The sequence below is a fragment of the Panthera uncia genome, assembly GCF_023721935.1.
Source record: "Panthera uncia isolate 11264 chromosome A1 unlocalized genomic scaffold, Puncia_PCG_1.0 HiC_scaffold_17, whole genome shotgun sequence".
In the NCBI taxonomy this organism is placed as follows: Eukaryota; Metazoa; Chordata; class Mammalia; order Carnivora; family Felidae; genus Panthera; species Panthera uncia.
The window spans coordinates 120,249,485-120,267,281 of NW_026057577.1; the positions used below are offsets into that span (position 1 = coordinate 120,249,485).

At 41.0% G+C, this 17,797-nt stretch overlaps 1 protein-coding gene across 1 annotated transcript in view; it reads left to right on the plus strand.

Moving 5' to 3' along the window:
* The window catches only part of MROH2B (maestro heat like repeat family member 2B), a 79,087-nt gene that overhangs the window by 43,239 nt on the left and 18,051 nt on the right, over nucleotides 1-17,797 (plus strand). The window contains exons 18-26 of the mRNA XM_049648916.1: nucleotides 4,515-4,622; nucleotides 5,155-5,307; nucleotides 8,059-8,085; nucleotides 8,823-8,942; nucleotides 9,158-9,237; nucleotides 15,275-15,410; nucleotides 15,505-15,600; nucleotides 16,100-16,189; nucleotides 16,558-16,678. Of these exons, the coding sequence (XP_049504873.1) occupies nucleotides 4,515-4,622; nucleotides 5,155-5,307; nucleotides 8,059-8,085; nucleotides 8,823-8,942; nucleotides 9,158-9,237; nucleotides 15,275-15,410; nucleotides 15,505-15,600; nucleotides 16,100-16,189; nucleotides 16,558-16,678 (931 nt within the window). The remainder of the gene's footprint in view (nucleotides 1-4,514; nucleotides 4,623-5,154; nucleotides 5,308-8,058; nucleotides 8,086-8,822; nucleotides 8,943-9,157; nucleotides 9,238-15,274; nucleotides 15,411-15,504; nucleotides 15,601-16,099; nucleotides 16,190-16,557; nucleotides 16,679-17,797) is intronic.

Genomic DNA, 17,797 nt, shown 5'->3' on the forward strand with positions numbered 1-17,797 from the left:
TGATCTATCTTGGAGAATGTTCCATGTGCACTCGAGAAGAAAGTATATTCTGTTGCTTTGGGATGCAGAGTTCTAAATATATCTGTCAAGTCCATCTGATCCAATGTATCATTCAGGGCCCTTGTTTCTTTATTGACTGTGTGTCTAGATGATCTATCCATTTCTGTAAGTGGGGTGTTAAAGTCCCCTGCAATGACCACATTCTTATCAATAAGGTTGCTTATGTTTATGAGTAATTGTTTTATATATCTGGGGGCTCGGGTATTTGGCGCATAGACATTTATAATAGTTAGCTCTTCCTGGTGGATAGACCCTGTGATTATTATATAATGCTCTTCTTCATCTCTTGTTACAGCCTTTAATTTAAAGTCTAGTTTGTCTGATATAAGTATGGCTACTCCAGCTTTCTTTTGGCTTCCAGGAGCATGATAAATAGTTCTCCATCCCCTCACTCTCAATCTAAAGGTGTCCTCCGATCTAAAATGAGTCTCTTGTAGACAGCAAATAGATGGGTCTTGTTTTTTTATCCATTCTGATACCCTATGTCTTTTAGTTGGCGCATTTAATCCATTAACATTCAGTGTTATTATAGAAAGATATGGGTTTAATGCACTTTTCCATCTAGGCCCTCCCCTGACCTATGGCCTTTATATTCATGTTCTAATTTACTGGTTCACTGGTTCCTCAGCCCATGACTGATGAGAATGAACTATATCAAAGGGCAGGGAGGAACTCTTGGGAGTTTGTCCCTGAGAGCCTGGCTTAGTGCTGGACATTCTATTGTTTAAGAGGTTTCTCAGAACAGTGAGGTCAGTACTTTCAGTTCCTATTTTACAGAGGTTAGAATATAGTGTTATAGGAAAACCAAAAAAGGACAAGAGATGTGACAGCCAGAAGTTGAGAGAGGCCAGAGAATCATAAAAGCAGGCAGAGATCTGCCACCTCTTTGTAACATGATGGCTCCTATCACAACCCTGGATCAAAAATATTAATTTGGTTTATAATGTTTAATTAATGTTTATAATGTTAAAAGAGAGCAAGAAAGTGGGTAAATTAAAAATTTGGTGCCTAAAAGAAAAAAAAAAAAAAAGAAAGAAAGATATGGGTTTAGAGTCATTGTGATGTCTGTATGTTTTATGCTTGTAGTGATGTCTCTGGTACTTTGTCTCACAGGATCCCCCTTAGGATCTCTTGTAGGGCTGGTTTCGTGGTGACAAATTCCTTCAGTTTTTGTTTGTTTGGGAAGACCTTTATCTCTCCTTCTATTCTAAATGACAGACTTGCTGGATAAAGGATTCTCGGCTGCATATTTTTTCTGTTTAGCACACTGTAGATATCGTGCCAAGCCTTTCTGGCCTGCCAAGTTTCAAAGGAGAGATCAGTCACGAGTCTTATAGGTCTCCCTTTATATGTGAGGGCACGTTTATCCCTTGCTGCTTTCAGAATTTTCTCTTTATCCTTGTATTTTGCCAGTTTCACTATGATATGTCGTGCAGAAGATCGATTCAAGTTACGTCTGAAGGGAGTTCTCTGTGCCTCTTGGATTTCAATGCCTTTTTCCTTCCCCAGTTCAGGGAAGTTCTCAGCTATAATTTGTTCAAGTACCCCTTCAGCACCTTTCCCTCTCTCTTCCTCCTCTGGGATACCAATTATGCGTATATTATTTTTTTTTAGTGTATCACTTAGTTCTCTAATTTTCCCCTCATACTCCTGGATTTTTTTATCTCTCTTTCTTTCAGCTTCCTCTTTCTCCATAACTTTATCTTCTAGTTCACCTATTCTCTCCTCTGCCTCTTCAAGCCGAGCCATCGTGGTTTCCATTTTGTTTTGCATTTCGTTTAAAGAGTTTTTCAACTCCTCGTGACTGTTCCTTAGTCCCTCGATCTTTGTGACAAGAGATTCTCTGCTGTCCTGTATACTGTTTTCAAGCCCAGCGATTAATCTTATGACTATTATTCTAAATTCACTTTCTGTTATATTATTTAAATCCTTTTTGATCAGTTCATTAGCTGTTGTTATTTCCTGGAGATTCTTCTGAGGGGAATTCTTCCGTTTGGTCATTTTGGAGAGTCCCTGGCGTGGTGAGGACCTGCAGTGCACTTCCCCTGTGCTGTGGTGTATAACTGGAGTTGGTGGGCGGGGCCGCAGTCCGACCCGATGTCTGCCCCCAGCCCACTGCTGGGGCCACAGTCAGACTGGTGTGTGCCTTCTCTTCCCCTCTCCTAGGGGCGGGATTCACTGTGGGGTGGCGTGGCCCGTCTGGGCTACTTGCACACTGCCAGGCTTGTGGTGCTGGGGATCTGGCGTATTAGCTGGGGTGGGTAGGCAAGGTGCACGGGGGCTGGAGGGGCAGGCTTAGCTCGCTTCTCCTTAGGTGATCGACTTCAGGAGGAGCCCTGTGGCAGCGGGAGGGAGTCAGATCCGCTGCCGGAGGTTTGGCTCCGCAGAAGCACAGAGTTGGGTGTTTGCGCGGAGCGAGCAAGTTCCCTGGCAGGAACTGGTTCCCTTTGGGATTTTGGCTGGGGGATGGGCGGGGGAGATGGCGCTGGCGCCTTTGTTCCCCGCCAAGCTGAGCTCTGCCGTCCGGGGGCTCAGCAGCTCTCCCTCCCTTTGTCCTCCAGCCTTCCCGCTTTCCGCGCAGAGCTGTTAACTTATGACCTCCCAGACGCTAAGTCGCGCTTGCTGTCGGAACACAGTCTGTCCGGCCCCTCCGCTTTTGCCAGCCCGACTCGGGGACTCTGCTTGGCCGGCGAGCCGCCCCTCCGCCCCGGCTCCCTCCCGCCAGTCCGTGGAGCGCGCACCGCCTCGCCGCCCTTCCTACCCTCTTCCGTGGGCCTCTCGTCTGCGCTTGACTCCGGAGACTCCCTTCTGCTGATCCTCTGGCGGTTTTCTGGGTTCTTTAGGCAGGTGTAGGTGGAATCTAAGTGATCGGCAGGACGCGCTGTGAGCCCCGCGTCCTCCTACGCCGCCATCTTCCAGAACCTCCTGGATGCCTTTTATTTCTTTCATTTGCCTGATTGCTGTGGCTAGGACTCTCAGTACTATGTTGAATAAAAGTGGTGAGGGTAGACATCCTTGTCTTGTTCCTGGTCTTAAGGGAAAACCTCTTAAGTTTTTTACCATTGAGTATGATGTTAGCTCTGGATTTTTCATGTTTAGGTATGTTTAGGTATGTTCCCTCTAAACCTACTTTATTGAGGGTTTTTATCATGAATGGATGTACTTTGTCAAATGCTTTTTCTGCATCTATTGAAAAGGTTTTCACCCTTTCATTGATGTGGTATATCACATTCATTGATTTGTGAATATTGAACCACACTTGCATCCCAGGATCAATGCTTCATTATTTAACCAGGTTTGTGAAAGTATTGAAAAATGAATTTCAATTATTCTTACTTAATAAAAAGTATTTTTAGTATATTTTGGCCTTGATTTTTTAACCTAAATCATAAATATCAAGGGGCGCCTGGGTGGCTCAGTCGGTTGAGCGTCTGACTTCAGCTCAGGTCACGATCTTGCGGTCCGTGAGTTCGAGCCCCGCGTCAGGCTCTGGGATGGCCCAGAGCCTGGAGCCTACTTCCGATTCTGTGTCTCCCTCTCTCTCTGCCCCTCCCCCGTTCATGCTCTGTCTCTCTCTGTCTCAAAAATAAATAAATGTTTAAAAAAAATCATAAATATCAAAATCATTGAATTTACAAGCTGAAAATAACCTTAGATGCTATTGATTTTCAACCTAGAGAAAACATAAGCATAACCTAGAGAACTTTTTCAAAGCACTTTTACCTATTCCCTACCCTGGCCTAAGCTGCAGAGTATATGTGAATGTGGAGGAAGGAGAGTATGTGTGTTAAAAAAAAATTAAAAATAAATTTTAAAAATTCCCAGGCTAATAAAGACCACCTAGTCTAAAAAAAATTTTGTAGTGTATTTTGTTATACATTGTCCTCAGAAATTTTAAGATGTTTAGGATTCTCTCTTCCATATTAAATGGTCAGAAACCACTAGACTTACTGAATTTTTGAGACTGCTGTTTTATTATTTATATTCTCCTTGTCTGATGTGATCATTTATTGCTCTTGGAATTATTTCTAACACCATTTCCCCCATCCTGTTTGGAACTCTCCTTCCCACCCAGTCCAATGGCTTGCTCCCTCATTCATTTCAGAACACTACTCAATGTTACCCTGTTAATGAAGACTTCCACCCATTTAAATTGAAAATGCCCCAACCTACAGTGCTATTCTCTTTTCTTGTTTTCCTTCTGTCCATAGCACTTCTCACCACTGAAATACTATATATTTACATATTTAGCAAATTTATGTGCTTATTTAATGTTATTCCCCTGTCATTTCCCCCTGGTTGTGTGCACTACAAGGAAAGGGAGTTCCGTGTGTTCTGTTCACTGTTGTCTCCCCAGCACCTAGAAGAGTGCCTGACACATAATAGGGGTTCCATAAATATTTGTTGAATAAGTGAATGGTTAAACTCAAAACTCCTATCTTTTCTGACTTTAGGGAATAACATCTATTTTAGGATACTGCGCTGAGACTCACTTGGATACTGTCTTAAAAGTTCTTAAGACATTCCAAGATCGGGAAAAGTTTTTCATGAATCGATGTAAGGTAAAAAGAACAACTTTCTGTCCCAAAGCTTTTGGTCACTGCAAGGGCAAACGACACTGATCCCATCACTGAACAGCCTCTTCCTGTCCCCAGGTCTGTAGTCCAGGTGAGAATTGCCTGAGCCCAGGCCCTGTAGCATGACCAGCTATCTGACAGATCTACTCCATTTTCTATCACTATTGCTGACTCGAAAGGTCCTAAGGAATTCTGTGTGTGCCTAGGTTTGTCCCTCTACCAACTGTTCAGGCCTCCTGGTCAGTTTCCATTGTGTACACTCTGCTTCCCCTGAAGGAAAGAGATGTAATAAGTAAAAATTAACACACGCTTTCCCACAGGGACCTCTTTTTTAAAGCCTGATAGATCCACAGCACAGTTTGGGGTGTTTAAATTTGACCAAGCAAGGGTATCAGTTTTAGACTAATTTTCATCATCGCAGTCTCATTTCTTAATCCCTGTAGTGGTCCATAGAATTAGGAAACAACATGGAAGGAAGGCGACACCTTCCATCATAGTTTTTATGTCTCTCTTTCAGGGTATTTTTTCTGGGAAAAAGAGCCTCACCAAGACTGATGTCATGGTAATCTACGGAGCTGTGGCCCTCCATGCTCCTAAGGGTCAACTCCTCACCAGGCTTGATCAAGACATCGTATCCCAAGTCCTATTTCTTTATGGCCAGTGCTCTCAGGTAATGGCTAGCACAGGGCTGCCTGGATTTCTAGTCTGGGGTTCCCAAACCTTGGAGGGGCTCACCTCTTGGGAATATTCATGCTCAAAAGATACAGGCCAAAGGCAAGACAGGACCTGGTATATTTGGAAGATGAGAATGTAAGACAAAAAAAAATTTTTTTTTCATAACAAAACAGGGTCAGGTAATTTGTTTCTTTCCAAAACCTTGGGCAGTTCATGTCCCATGATACCTTCCTAGGTAAGTACCCATAGCAGTCTCCCTCGAATCAAACTTAAAATAATTACTCCAGTACCTCATTAGGGCATTACAGATTCATTACTTCCCTGCAATAGTCTCTGAAGTGTTACTAATGGTAGTTGTTCAACCTTTTACGTGGTATAGATAAACCACCTAAAACAGTGCCTCACAAATAGTAAGCGAAATACATGTATCTTTTCAAATTTTTTTAATGTTTATTTATTCTTGAGAGAGAGGGGGACAGAACATGAGCAGGGAAGAGGCAGAGAGAGAGGGAGAGAGAAGACCTGAGGCAGTCTCTGTGCTGTCAGTGCAGAGCCTGATGTGGGGCTCAAACTCATAGAACTGAACCGTGAGATCATGACCTGAGCCAAAGTCAGACACTCAACCGACTCAGCCACCCAGGCGCCCCACAATACATGTATCTTTAAGCGAATAAAAATATATCGTTAACCAATCTACGCAGTCTACATCATTAGGTACTATTTCACACGCACCCCAACACACACATTCATACCAATCCCCCGGGCTGTCGCTGATGCTCTTCAAACATGCCAGGAATATTCCTGCCTCAGAGCCACACATCTGAGTTGGAATTCATCTGATCATTTCTGTCCCCCATAGTACTTTTTATATCTTTAATAAAGTACTTTATATATATTGTCAATTTAGCCATTTTGCTAACTAGTGCCAGGTCAGCCACCTAAAAATCACCTTGGGATCATGTGTGAAATACGGCTTCCCAGAACCATTTTTCAGGGAGATTGATTCAGTAGATCTGGGGTGGAGTCTGACAGCTGTAATTTTAAAAGGTTTATAAATGATTCTTATCCACAGCCAAGTTTCAGAAGCTTCTGCCGATTACGTGCACATCTGCTCCCACATCAGACTGTCAGCACCTTGATGTTAGGGATGGTACCTTATGCTGTCTTACCTCCTCTTCTGTGCTCTCCACACACCACCTGCTTGATAAATCTGTACTCTTGATATTTATTCATGTGTGTATGTGATAAAAATGGAATCACAGGGAACTCATGATATCACAGATATAAGTATACACCAGTGAAAGGGATTAGGGCAGTGATCCTCACCCTTCAGTTGCATGACAATTACCTGGAGAGCTTGTTAAAAATAGAGATCTCTAATGAATCACAGCCTTTAGGGATGAATCTATGAATCTGTATTTTTGCCGTGCTCCTGAAAAGGTGATTCTGATGCACTCAAAATTTGAAAAGCAATGATGAAAACCAAAAATATGATTTAAAAAAAGGTGTTTTCTGGGGCACCTGGGTGGCTCAGTTGGTTGGGCATCCGACTTCGGCTCAGGTCATGATCTCACGGTTCATGAGTTCAAGCCCCGCATAGGCTTCTGTGCTGACAGCTCAGAGCCTGAAGCCTGCTTCAGGTTCTGTGTCTCTCTCTCTTCTCTCTCCCCACTCATACTCTGTCTCTCTCTCAAAAATAAATAAACATTAAAAAAAATTTTTTGAAGATGTTTTCTGTTACATTAATTTTTAGTCAGTCATTGAGGAAAAGTAGGATAAAAATAAAAGAGGAAAAGAGATAAAGATGTTTTAGATAATGATGACTGTACATTTTCAAGGTACAGTCAGTTCTGCTGTAACACAGCATAGAACAACATAGTACAAAAAACCACAAGATTGTGGGGGAAATGGGGTAAGGGGCACAACATTCAAAACCCCATCAATGACACAGAAAAAAATAGGAACCTAATTTTTAAAACCATTTAAGAAAAAAAAAACATTTAAGAAATATCTAAGTACTATAAAAAAAATTATGTCACTTTTCCTTTAAAAACACATGAATTCAATTGTGAAAGTTGTGAGTTATTATGAAATGGTGGTATAAAGAAGGGTCGTTTGAAATCAGCCGGACAGCTAGAATGCCAGATTTGTATGGGAAGCAGCTCTTACCATGGTAAACTGAGGCAGCTGGCGTGTTTGAGGTGTTGTGTGAGTATTCCTATGCAGTTCAATTCAGCTAGTTCACCTTTTGCTGTCATGGACCAAACTGTGCATAAGCAAACACAAAATTCAGAATATACCAGAAGTATTTACTCACATATCAATTTCACTGGAACAAAATTGCATTTTCAATGCAAGCATCATAGCAGAACTGACTATATCTCCTTCCAAAGTCAGCTCCCCTATTACTTTCATTCTATAGCTTTTTGCTGGTCTTTCTGCCAACAGCCTCTATCCTTTTTCTTACCAAAATCTGGTAGAGTCTCTTTAAATTGTGAGGCTTGAAACCCAAACGCCTGATATCTTTATGCTGCGTTCTGTATATTAGACTCACCTGGGGAAAATGTCTGCCAATGTACAGGACCTCACTTTGGAAATAGGGGAGGGAGTGAACAGCACCCAACTCCTTGGCAAGACTCCGTGTCCTGCTTCACTCTTGTTTTCAGATTGGTGGGTGGGTCTTTTTGCTGGTGTAAGGGAACTCTCTAACTGCGGCTCTATATCTGCTTTTGCCTTTGGTTTTCAGGTTCTGGGCATGTCTGTGATGAATAAGGTATGCAATATATTTGATATATTTGAATACAAATACATTTGAATACCAAGTAGGCTCCCTGGAAATGCAGGAAGCATATATGTCCTCTTGATTTGATTCCAAAGGAAAGGATCCCAATATATAACTAATTAATCCAATTCTGAAGCCAGGATCCCTGAGCTTAATCTAGGACAGAACATAGAGCTATATTTGGTTACAGGTGGTTTGAAAGTTAGACTGCAAACTAGAACAGTATTTTTAGAACTATGGGCTGTGACCCACCAGTAGACTATGATTTCAATGTAATAGATTTAATAGACCGCACCAGCAAATTTTTTAATGAAATAAAAGAAATAGAAGAGAACATTGTACATAGCAATAAGTATCATAAAAGTTTTATTTCAGTTATTATATACATTATATTTAGATAGATAGATAGATAGATAGAATGTAAGTACAGAATGGAATTGTAAACTGTTTCCTACTGTGTGGTTTATGGTCCAAAAAGTTTAAAAGCCACTGCCTTATAGAACCTCAATCTATGGGGGGTGGGGGGTAGGGGTGGAAGGAGTAGAAATTGACCTTTGTTTTTTTAATTTCCCTGCAACTTTGATCCTAAACTGAGGTAGAGAAGGAAAAAGAAACAGATTCTCACTTCTGTCTGGGCACATAGTTCAACCCTAGGTCAAGAACTGGGTTTATAGAACCAGGTGTGGTACCCAAGACTTTGGCTTGCACTGTGAATCCTTCCGTTTTAGGACATGGATCTGCAAATGAGTTTCACAAGAAGTATCACTGAGATTGGCATTGCTGTCCAAGATGCTGAGGATCAGGGGTTCAAGTTCTCCTACAAGGAGGTGCTACTGGGTTACATGCTGGTGAGTGGGCAGAGAGGACATGGGCAAGGCCATGAAAAGTCTGTTACCAAGAGCACAGAGCTGTCTTTTTTTAGTGGGTAAAACTTGCCAGTCCCAGGGAACAAACAGATCTCTGCCATATTTTGGACCAAGGGCACCCAGTGGTCCAATGGGATTGCAGCTGCATGTGGAAACTCCCCTTTCTAAAATATTTCACCTCTTTGTTTGTGTTACAGGACTTCATCAGGGATGAGCCCCTGGATTCCTTAGCTAGCCCTGTTCGGTGGAAAGCTTTAATCGCCATTAGATACCTCAGGTAGAGAATTTTAGAGAATTTTTCTTGCTCTCATTGAGAAAAATATTTCCTTCCCAGTATCCTCCTTCAGATCAACTGACTTCTCAGTCAGTGGATCCACCAGTGCACCCTTCCCAAAGTGAACACAGCTCATCGATGGGCTATTTCAAATTGGGGCTTCTCCCTCTTTTCAGACTTACAGAACTAAGAGCCCGACCATTTGATAACCAAGAGGGAGAAAGAGCCACTTAGAGGAGTCAGACTTAGATACATAAGGATTGAAGTTTTGGTGCAAAAGGAAATTTCTTTTCCTAGACTTTGGTCTGTAGGCAAATTTTAATATTCCCATTAAAAACTTATGAAGCCCTGGGGCACCTGGGTGTCTCAGTCGGTTAAGTGTCTGACTTCAGCTCAGGTCATGATCTCAAGGTTCATGAGTTCGAGTCCCACGTGGGGCTCAGTGCTGACAGCTCAGAGCCTGGAGCCTGCTATGGATTCTGTGTCTCCCTCTCTCTCTGCCCCTCCCCTACTCATGCTCTGTCTCTCTCTCACACAAAAATAAACATTAAAAAAAAACTTATGAAAGCCCTAATCATATTTTAGTTGGTTAGTAGAAATAAACCTAAAGAAGAAAATAATTTTAATCAAAATTTTATTTTATTTTTAAATTCTTTTTTTAACGTTTATTTTTGAGACAGGGAGAGACAGAGCATGAACAGGGGAGGGTCAGAGAGAGGGAGACACAGAATCTGAAACAGGCTCCAGGCTCTGAGCTGTCAGCACAGAGCCCGACGCGGGGCTCGAACTCACGGACCGCGAGATCAGGACCTGAGCCGAGGTCGGCCGCTTAACGGACTGAGCCACCCAGGCGCCCCTTAATCAAGATTTTAAAATAATATTTTCCCCCTGCAGTAAAAAAATACAAATTCATCGTTAAATTTTAGAAACTATAGAAAGTTTTTAAAAATAATAAAAACTTTGGGCTCCCAGGTGGCTCAGTCAGTTGAGCAGCCGACTTCAGCTCAGGTCAGGATCTCACAAGTTTGTGAGTTTGAGCCCCGCATCGAGCTCTCTGCTGTCAGCACAGGGCCCACTTCAGATCCTGGATCCTCTGTCCCCCTCTCTCTCTGCCCCTCCTCAGCTTGTGCTCTCTCTCTCTCTAAAATAAATAAACCTTTAAAAATAATAATAATAATAATAATAATAATTGCCCCCTATTTTCAACATTTTGGTATGTGTCCTTCATTATACTCTATTCTTCATTTTAAGTAGAGTTGAGATCGTGCTCTACATACGATCGTGCATCCTGTCTTTCCTTATTTCACCTTACATATTCCCATGTTATTACCATTCTTTACAAACATTGTTCTTTTTTTCATTGTTTTTAAAAAATATTTTAATTGTGAGGGGTGCCTGGGTGGCTCAGTCGGTTGAGCAACCGATTTCGGCTCGGGTCATGATCTCACAGTTTGTGAGTTCGAGCCCTGCATTGGACTCCGGGCTGTCAGTGCAGAGACCGCTTCAGATCTTCTGTCTCCCTCTCTCTCTGCTCCTCACCACATTGTGTGTGTGTGTGTGTGTGTGTGTGTGTGTGTGTCTTTCAAAAATAAATAAGCATAAAAAATTTGTTTAAAAAATATTTTAATTGTTGTAAAATACCCCAAAAATGTACCATCTTAACTATTTTTTAAGTGCATAGTGCAGCAGTGTTAAGTATAATCATATTGTTGTGAAATCAACCTCAAGAATTCTTTTCATCTTGCAAAACTGAAGCTCTATACACATTAAACAACTCCCTATTCCCTCTTCCCACCAGAGCTGGCAAACACCATTCTACCTTCTGTCTCTATGAACTATGTATTTTAGGTACCTCATATAATGGGATCATGCAGTATTTGTCTTTTTGTGCCTTTCTTATTTCACTAGAATAATGTCCATCCATATGATAACCTGTGTCAAAATTTCATTCCTTTTTAAGGCTGAATAATATTCCATTTAATATATACACCATATTTTGTTAATCCATTCACCCAATGGATGCTTGGGTTGTGTTCATGGTTTGATTCTTGTGAATAATTCCACTAACAAACATGGGTGCCTAAATATCTTTTCCAGTCCTTGCTTTTAATTCTTTTGCGTATACACGTAAAAGTAGGATTGCTGGATCATACGAGAATTCTATTTTTAATTGTTTAAGGAAGCACAATACTGTTTTCTGTAGCAATGGCACCATTTCACGCTCCCATCAACAGTGCATAAGGGTTCTAATTTTTCCATATTTTTGCCAATACTTGTCATTTTCTGGTTTATTTTTAATAGCAGCCATCCTTAGAATCTCATTGTGGTTTTGAGTTGCATTTCTCTAATGATTTAGCAACTTTCAGCATCTTTTCATATGCTCATTACCTATCTTTATATCTTCTTTGGAAAAATGTTTACTTCTTTTGTCCATTTTTGTAATTGATTCTTTGTTTTTTGTTGTTGAGTTGTCAGAGTTCTTTGTATATTGTGGTTATAAGCTCCTTACCAGATATGTGATTTGTAAATATTTTCTCCCATTCCATAGATTGTCTTTTTACTGTATTAATTGTGTCCTTTGATGCACAGAAGCTTTAATTTTTATTTGTCTATTGTCTATTTTCCATTTGTCTATTTTCCCTTTTGTTATCTGTGCTTTTAGTGTCATATCCAAGAAATCATTGCCAAATCCAATATCATTAAGCTTTCTCTCAAAGTTTTCTTCCAGGAGTTGAAGAGTTTTAGCTCATACATTTAGGTGTTTGGTCCATTTTGCCTTGATTTTTGTGTATGGAATAAGGTAAGGGTCCCAACTTCATTTGTTGTATGTGGATATCCAGTTTTCCCAACACTATTGAAAAGACTTTCCTTTCCCTCACTGAATGGTCTTGGACCCTTGTAACCATGTATCCCAGAGTTTATTCCAGGGCTCTCTATTCCATTAGTCTATATATGTCTGTCTCTTTATGCCAGAACCACACTGTTTTGATTACTGTGGTTTTTGTAATAATCTTTGAAACCAGGAAGTGTGAGAACTCCAACTTTGTCCTTTTTCAAGATTATTTTGACTATTTGGGGTCCCTTGAGATTTCATATGAATTTTAGGATGGATTTTCCATTTCTACAAAAACTGGGATTTTGATGGAGATTACATTAAATCTATAATCTGCTTTGGGTAGTATGGATATCTTAACAAAAGTAAGCACCCAAATCAATGAACATGGGATGTTTTTCCATTTATTTGTGTCTTTTTAAATTTCCTTTAGCAACCTTTTGTGGTTTTCAGTGTACAAGTCTTTCGCTCCCTTGGTTAAATATTTTATTCTTTTTGATGCTATTGTAAATGGAATTGTTAATTTCCTTTTTGATTATTCATTGTTAATGTAGTAACACAACTGATTGGTATGTATTGATTTTGTATTCTACACCATTGTTGAATTTGTTTTATTCTAATAATTTTTTTTGTGAATGTTGGGGTTTTCTAATTTTTTTTTACTGTTTATTTATTTTTGAGAGACAGAGAGAGATAGAGCACAAGCAGGAGAAGGTCAGAGAGAGAGAGGGAGACAGAGAAGCCAAAGCAGGCTCCAGGCTCTGAGCTGTCAGCACAGAGCCCAATGTAGGACTTGAACTCACAAACTGCGAGATCATGACCTGAGCCGAAGTTGGACGCTTAACCAACTAGGGTGCCACCCAGGCACCCTAGGGTTTTCTATATATAAGATCATATCTTCTGCAAACAGAGATAATTTTGCTTCTTCTTTCCAATCTACATGGCTTTTATTTCTTTTTATTGCCTAATAGCTCTGGCTGGCACTTTCAGTATTATGTTAAATAAAAGTGGCAAAAGCAAGCATCCTTATCTTGTCCCTGATCTTAGATTTTCCTCTAAATATTAGAGGAAAAGTTTACAGTCTTTCACCATTAACATGATATTAGCTGTAGCCTTTTCATATATAGCCTTTATTATGTTGAGGTAACAAACAGCATTTTTAATGGCTGTTTAATGACTTACTGTATAGATATATCTCATATTATTCAATCAACCTCCTCTTGCTATAGTTAATTGTCAGTTTGTAAAACTATAAATAGGGGCGCCTGGGTGGCTCAGCTGGTTGAGCATCAGACTTCAGGTCATGATCTCACGGATTGTGAGTTCGACCCCCGCGTTGGGCTCTGTGCTGACAGCTCAGAGCCTGGAGCCTGCTTTGGATTCTATGTCCCTCTCTCGCTCTGCCCCTCCCCTGCTCATGCTCTGTCTCTCTGTCTCTCTGTCTCTCTCTCTCTCAAGAATAAATAAAACATTAAAAAATAAAAACTATAAATAATATTTTGGTGAACACTTTATGCAAAAAGTGCTCTCTGAACTTTTAATTATAAAAGTTGACAATTTAGTTCAATAAATAGTATTCAATGTCATCCATGTACCAGGCATTGAGCTAGATTCAAAAAAGATAACCATTAACAAAATATGGCCTTGTATACTGGGGAAAATAGATGCAAAAACATACCCACATAATCTCCTAAACTGTAGCAAGAAGCAACTAAGAGAAGGCACAGGTTGCCATGTTTCCAAAGATACGTGAAGTTTGAAGAAAGCTCAGATAAATAAATGTGGAAGATAAACTAAAAGTTAGCTAAGCACTAAAATAATGTTGTCAAGTAGAAATATAATGCAAGTCACATATGTCACTTAAAATTTTCTGGTAGCCACTTTTTAAAAGAGTGAAAAGAAACATTAATTTTAATAATTTTACTTAATCCGATATATTCAGTATATTATCATTTCAATGTGTATTTGATATTTAACAAATGTAATGAGATAATTTACATGATTTTTCATACAAAATCTTCAAAATCCAGTGTGTTTTAGAATTACAGCATGTCTTAATTTAGTCTAGCCACAACTCAGGTATTGGATAGCTGCCTGTCGCTAGAGATTACCCTCATTTGGACAGCACACTTATAGAACTGGCAAACCAATCTCTAATGACTGAAAACCAATCGGTTTTCAGGGGCTAGAGTGAAGGAAGAGATGAACTGTAAAGGGGCATAAGGAAAAATCTAGGTGTTCTATATTGATTATAGTGGTGGTTTCATGGGTCCAAAACCCATTTAATTGCACACTTTTAACTGGATGCAGCTTGTTGTGCATAAATTTTGCCTCAATAAGTTGATTTTTTTTTAAGTCAGCCAGACAATAAAGATGAAAAGACTGTTCAACATATTTAACACTTTCAATTGACCTGCCCCAGCTGGTCCTGACTTTTATTCCCCTGTGAGAGAACCAATTTCACCCTGCCCCAACCGTGTCATCATTTTCAATTTCTTTGCTAATTTGGTAGCTGACAAGTGGCATTTTATTGTCTTGATTTACATTTATTAAATAATAAATGGGGATTTTCATGTTTATTGAACATTTACATTTTTCCACGTTATGTCTAGGCTCATACCTTCGTGATGTTTATAGTAAATACCTGAAAGAAAGAAAGAAGGGAATGAAGGAAGGAAGGGAGGTAGAATAGAAAGGAGGGAGGAAGGGAGGGGGAAGGAAGGATGATTACAATGTCATTACTATAGGTACATTCATGAGTACCTATAGTATGTGTGACACCAGTTATAACCTGAGAAGACATATGAAATGGATAAAAATCACTGCTCCAAATTTAGAATTCCCCCCACCCAACACACACACACACACACACACACACACACACACAACCCATGAGCACTAGAAAAAACAAGTGGGTTAATGTTATCACAGATCATATAATAAAGGGTTAAATACCACAGAGCTAGGGATGATTTGTTCATCACTCTAATAAATTAGAAATGAGGCATGTTGACTATGCACACCAGTACAGTCTGATTCCATGTGCCCAACCTCTCCCTGCTTCTGTCACCACCTCCCTCAACATTCCAACACGTCGGCAAACGTATCTGACCCCTTCAGGTATGGTTGGCAGTTCTTGGGTACTCTTCCGGGCTATGTTTTGTTTGTCATCCTAACGTCCATCCTTCTACATGGTTCTCGTTTCAGCAAACTGAAGCCTCAGCTCTCACTAAATGACCATCTCAATATTCTTGAAGAGACTATTCGGAGGCTGCTTCCCCTTCCACCTCTGGAAAAACTCAAAGATGAAGGCGAAACAGATAAGGACAAGGAGCACATCAATGTACGTGGGGGTGAGGCCTGAGTAAAATCAAGAACTACAGTGGGACTCTACTCTCCCGCTGGAGCCTGACACTCATGCTCACTTTGGATTTCAGTTTCTCTACGAACGATCCATGGATGCTCTGGGAAGGCTGCTGAGGACCATGATGTGGGATAATGTGAAAGCGGAGGACTGTCAAGAAATGTTCAATGTGAGTAGGGCCACTGCTCAAACTGATTCCCACATCCCCTCATCTGTGCTGCAAGGTGACACTCCAGACTCTACCTCATCCTCTTCCCAGGGAGATGTCCAGCCTGACCCATTTAACCCACCACGTAGGGCCAGTCCTCTTAAAATTGTTTGTGGGATGGGGCGCCTGGGTGGCTTGGTCGGTTAAGCGTCCGACTTTGGCTCAGGTCATGATCTCACCGCCCGTGAGTTCGAGCCCCGCGTCGGGCTCTGTGCTGACAGCTCAGAGCCCGGAGCCTGTTTCAGATTCTGTGTCTCCCTCTCTCTCTGACCCTCCCCCATTCATGCTCTGTCTCTCTCTGTCTCAAAAAATAAATAAAAACGTTAAAAAAAATTTAAAAAAAATTGTTTGTGGGAGGTGAGCACCGTTACAGAAGAGGCAGAGACAGCAGGAGCCAGAGAATGAGAATGAGTGAATATGAGGAGTGCTAAGGAAAGGACATTTATTCTTTGACCAACAGCTTCTCCGAATGTGGCTTGTTTCACAAAAAGACTGGGAAAGAGAAAGAGCCTTCCAGATCACCGCACAAGTGCTGACAAATGATGTGGAGGTAAGTAATCCCCAGCAGTGAATAGATTTCATCCTTTGCTGACAGTAGGGATCAGCTGAGGCCTCTGGAATCCCAAACTTGTGAATGATGGATCTCCAGTCCCAGAATGGAGTGCTTTCCAGAGAAGCACCTGAGAGGTGTCGCCTGACCCCAGAGTGAGGCAAGGACACTAGGATTAAACTATCTGGCTGCCTTTACATGCTTGCCGGCTCACTTTTCCACTGCCCTTAAAGGGAAAGTCCAAGATTCAGTTTCATTCTAAGGACCTTTAGGGGGAAAATAAGGGACTTCATCTCCAGTGTTGTTGGGAATATCCTGGGATGTCAAGCCTCCCCATCACCTTGCGCCCCATCTCCTTTATCCTCCAGGCTCCAGAACACTTTAAGATCGGCTCACTCCTCGGCCTCCTGGCTCCTCACTCCTGTGACACCCTGCCCACCATCCGTCAAGCAGCTGCCAGCTCCACGATTGGTCTGTTCTGTATAAAAGGTGAGGGAAAGATGAGAAACCCACAAATGAAGAGCAGATACCTGTTTTCTTTTGTTCTCAGTTTTCCTCTTTGTTCATCGATGTCTCTCTGTCCCTCTCTTTCCGCTGTTCAGTCGTTTCTGCATTCTAATGCATTAATTATGTCTAGGATTTGTCTCTCTTTTGGATCTTTTTTCCCCAATGGCTCTGTTTTTTGCTATTTTTAGAAATAAAGATAATGACACAGATGCATTATAAAGGTCCATTGGGGTAGGTGAAAATGTTTTGAGAGTGTCCAGTTTAAATCACTGAGCACTTAGGCGTATTAGCAATGCTTCTTCTATCACAAGGTTTTCTTCAGGAAGAAATAGCACTATTACTAAAGTTCTCTAAGAGAGACAACTTTGTGGAGGTTTTTCCAGCTTCCAGAACAGAAACTCTGCTCTCCAAGTGCATGTGGAGTGTCAATATCAGGAAACGTAAGGAATTTTAAAACCTCAATCTCGGGCTGAAACCAACAAGCAGGGCCTCAGGTCCAGGTTCAACCAGCAGTGGCTTCACAGAGGATGGCCTTGCACTGCACATGCTCAGTTCTGTACAGCCCAGGCGCGGCCAGGACCATGGGTCTAAGTTTTTATTATTTTTTTAAATTTACATCCAAATTAGGTAGCATATAATGCAACAATGATTTCAGGAGTGTATTCCTTAGTGCCCCTTACCCATTTAGCCCATCCCCCCTCCCACAAAAAATCATATGACAAAAAGATGAACATAAGGGAAGGGAAACAAAAATAATATAAAAACCGGGAGGGGGACAAAACGGAAGAGATTCATAAATATGGAGAACAAACTGAGGGTTACTTGCGGGGTTGTGGGTCTAAGTTTTAATGCCATCTCACACCTGTGTTCCACTCCTCTTTCTTTTAAGTACTCAGAAAATGTTTATTAAGCACTTTCCATGTTTCAAGCATTTCTCTGATGCTGGAGACACAGAGATACTACAACTGTAAAATTCACATAAAAAATGTGTTAAAACTAAAAGGTGGGATTTGGCTTGGGGGAGGAGGGGTGGTTAGTCAGTGGAGAAGAAAAAATAATGTTCAACAGAGTCAAACTAGGTATGAAATTCCCTTGGGGTAT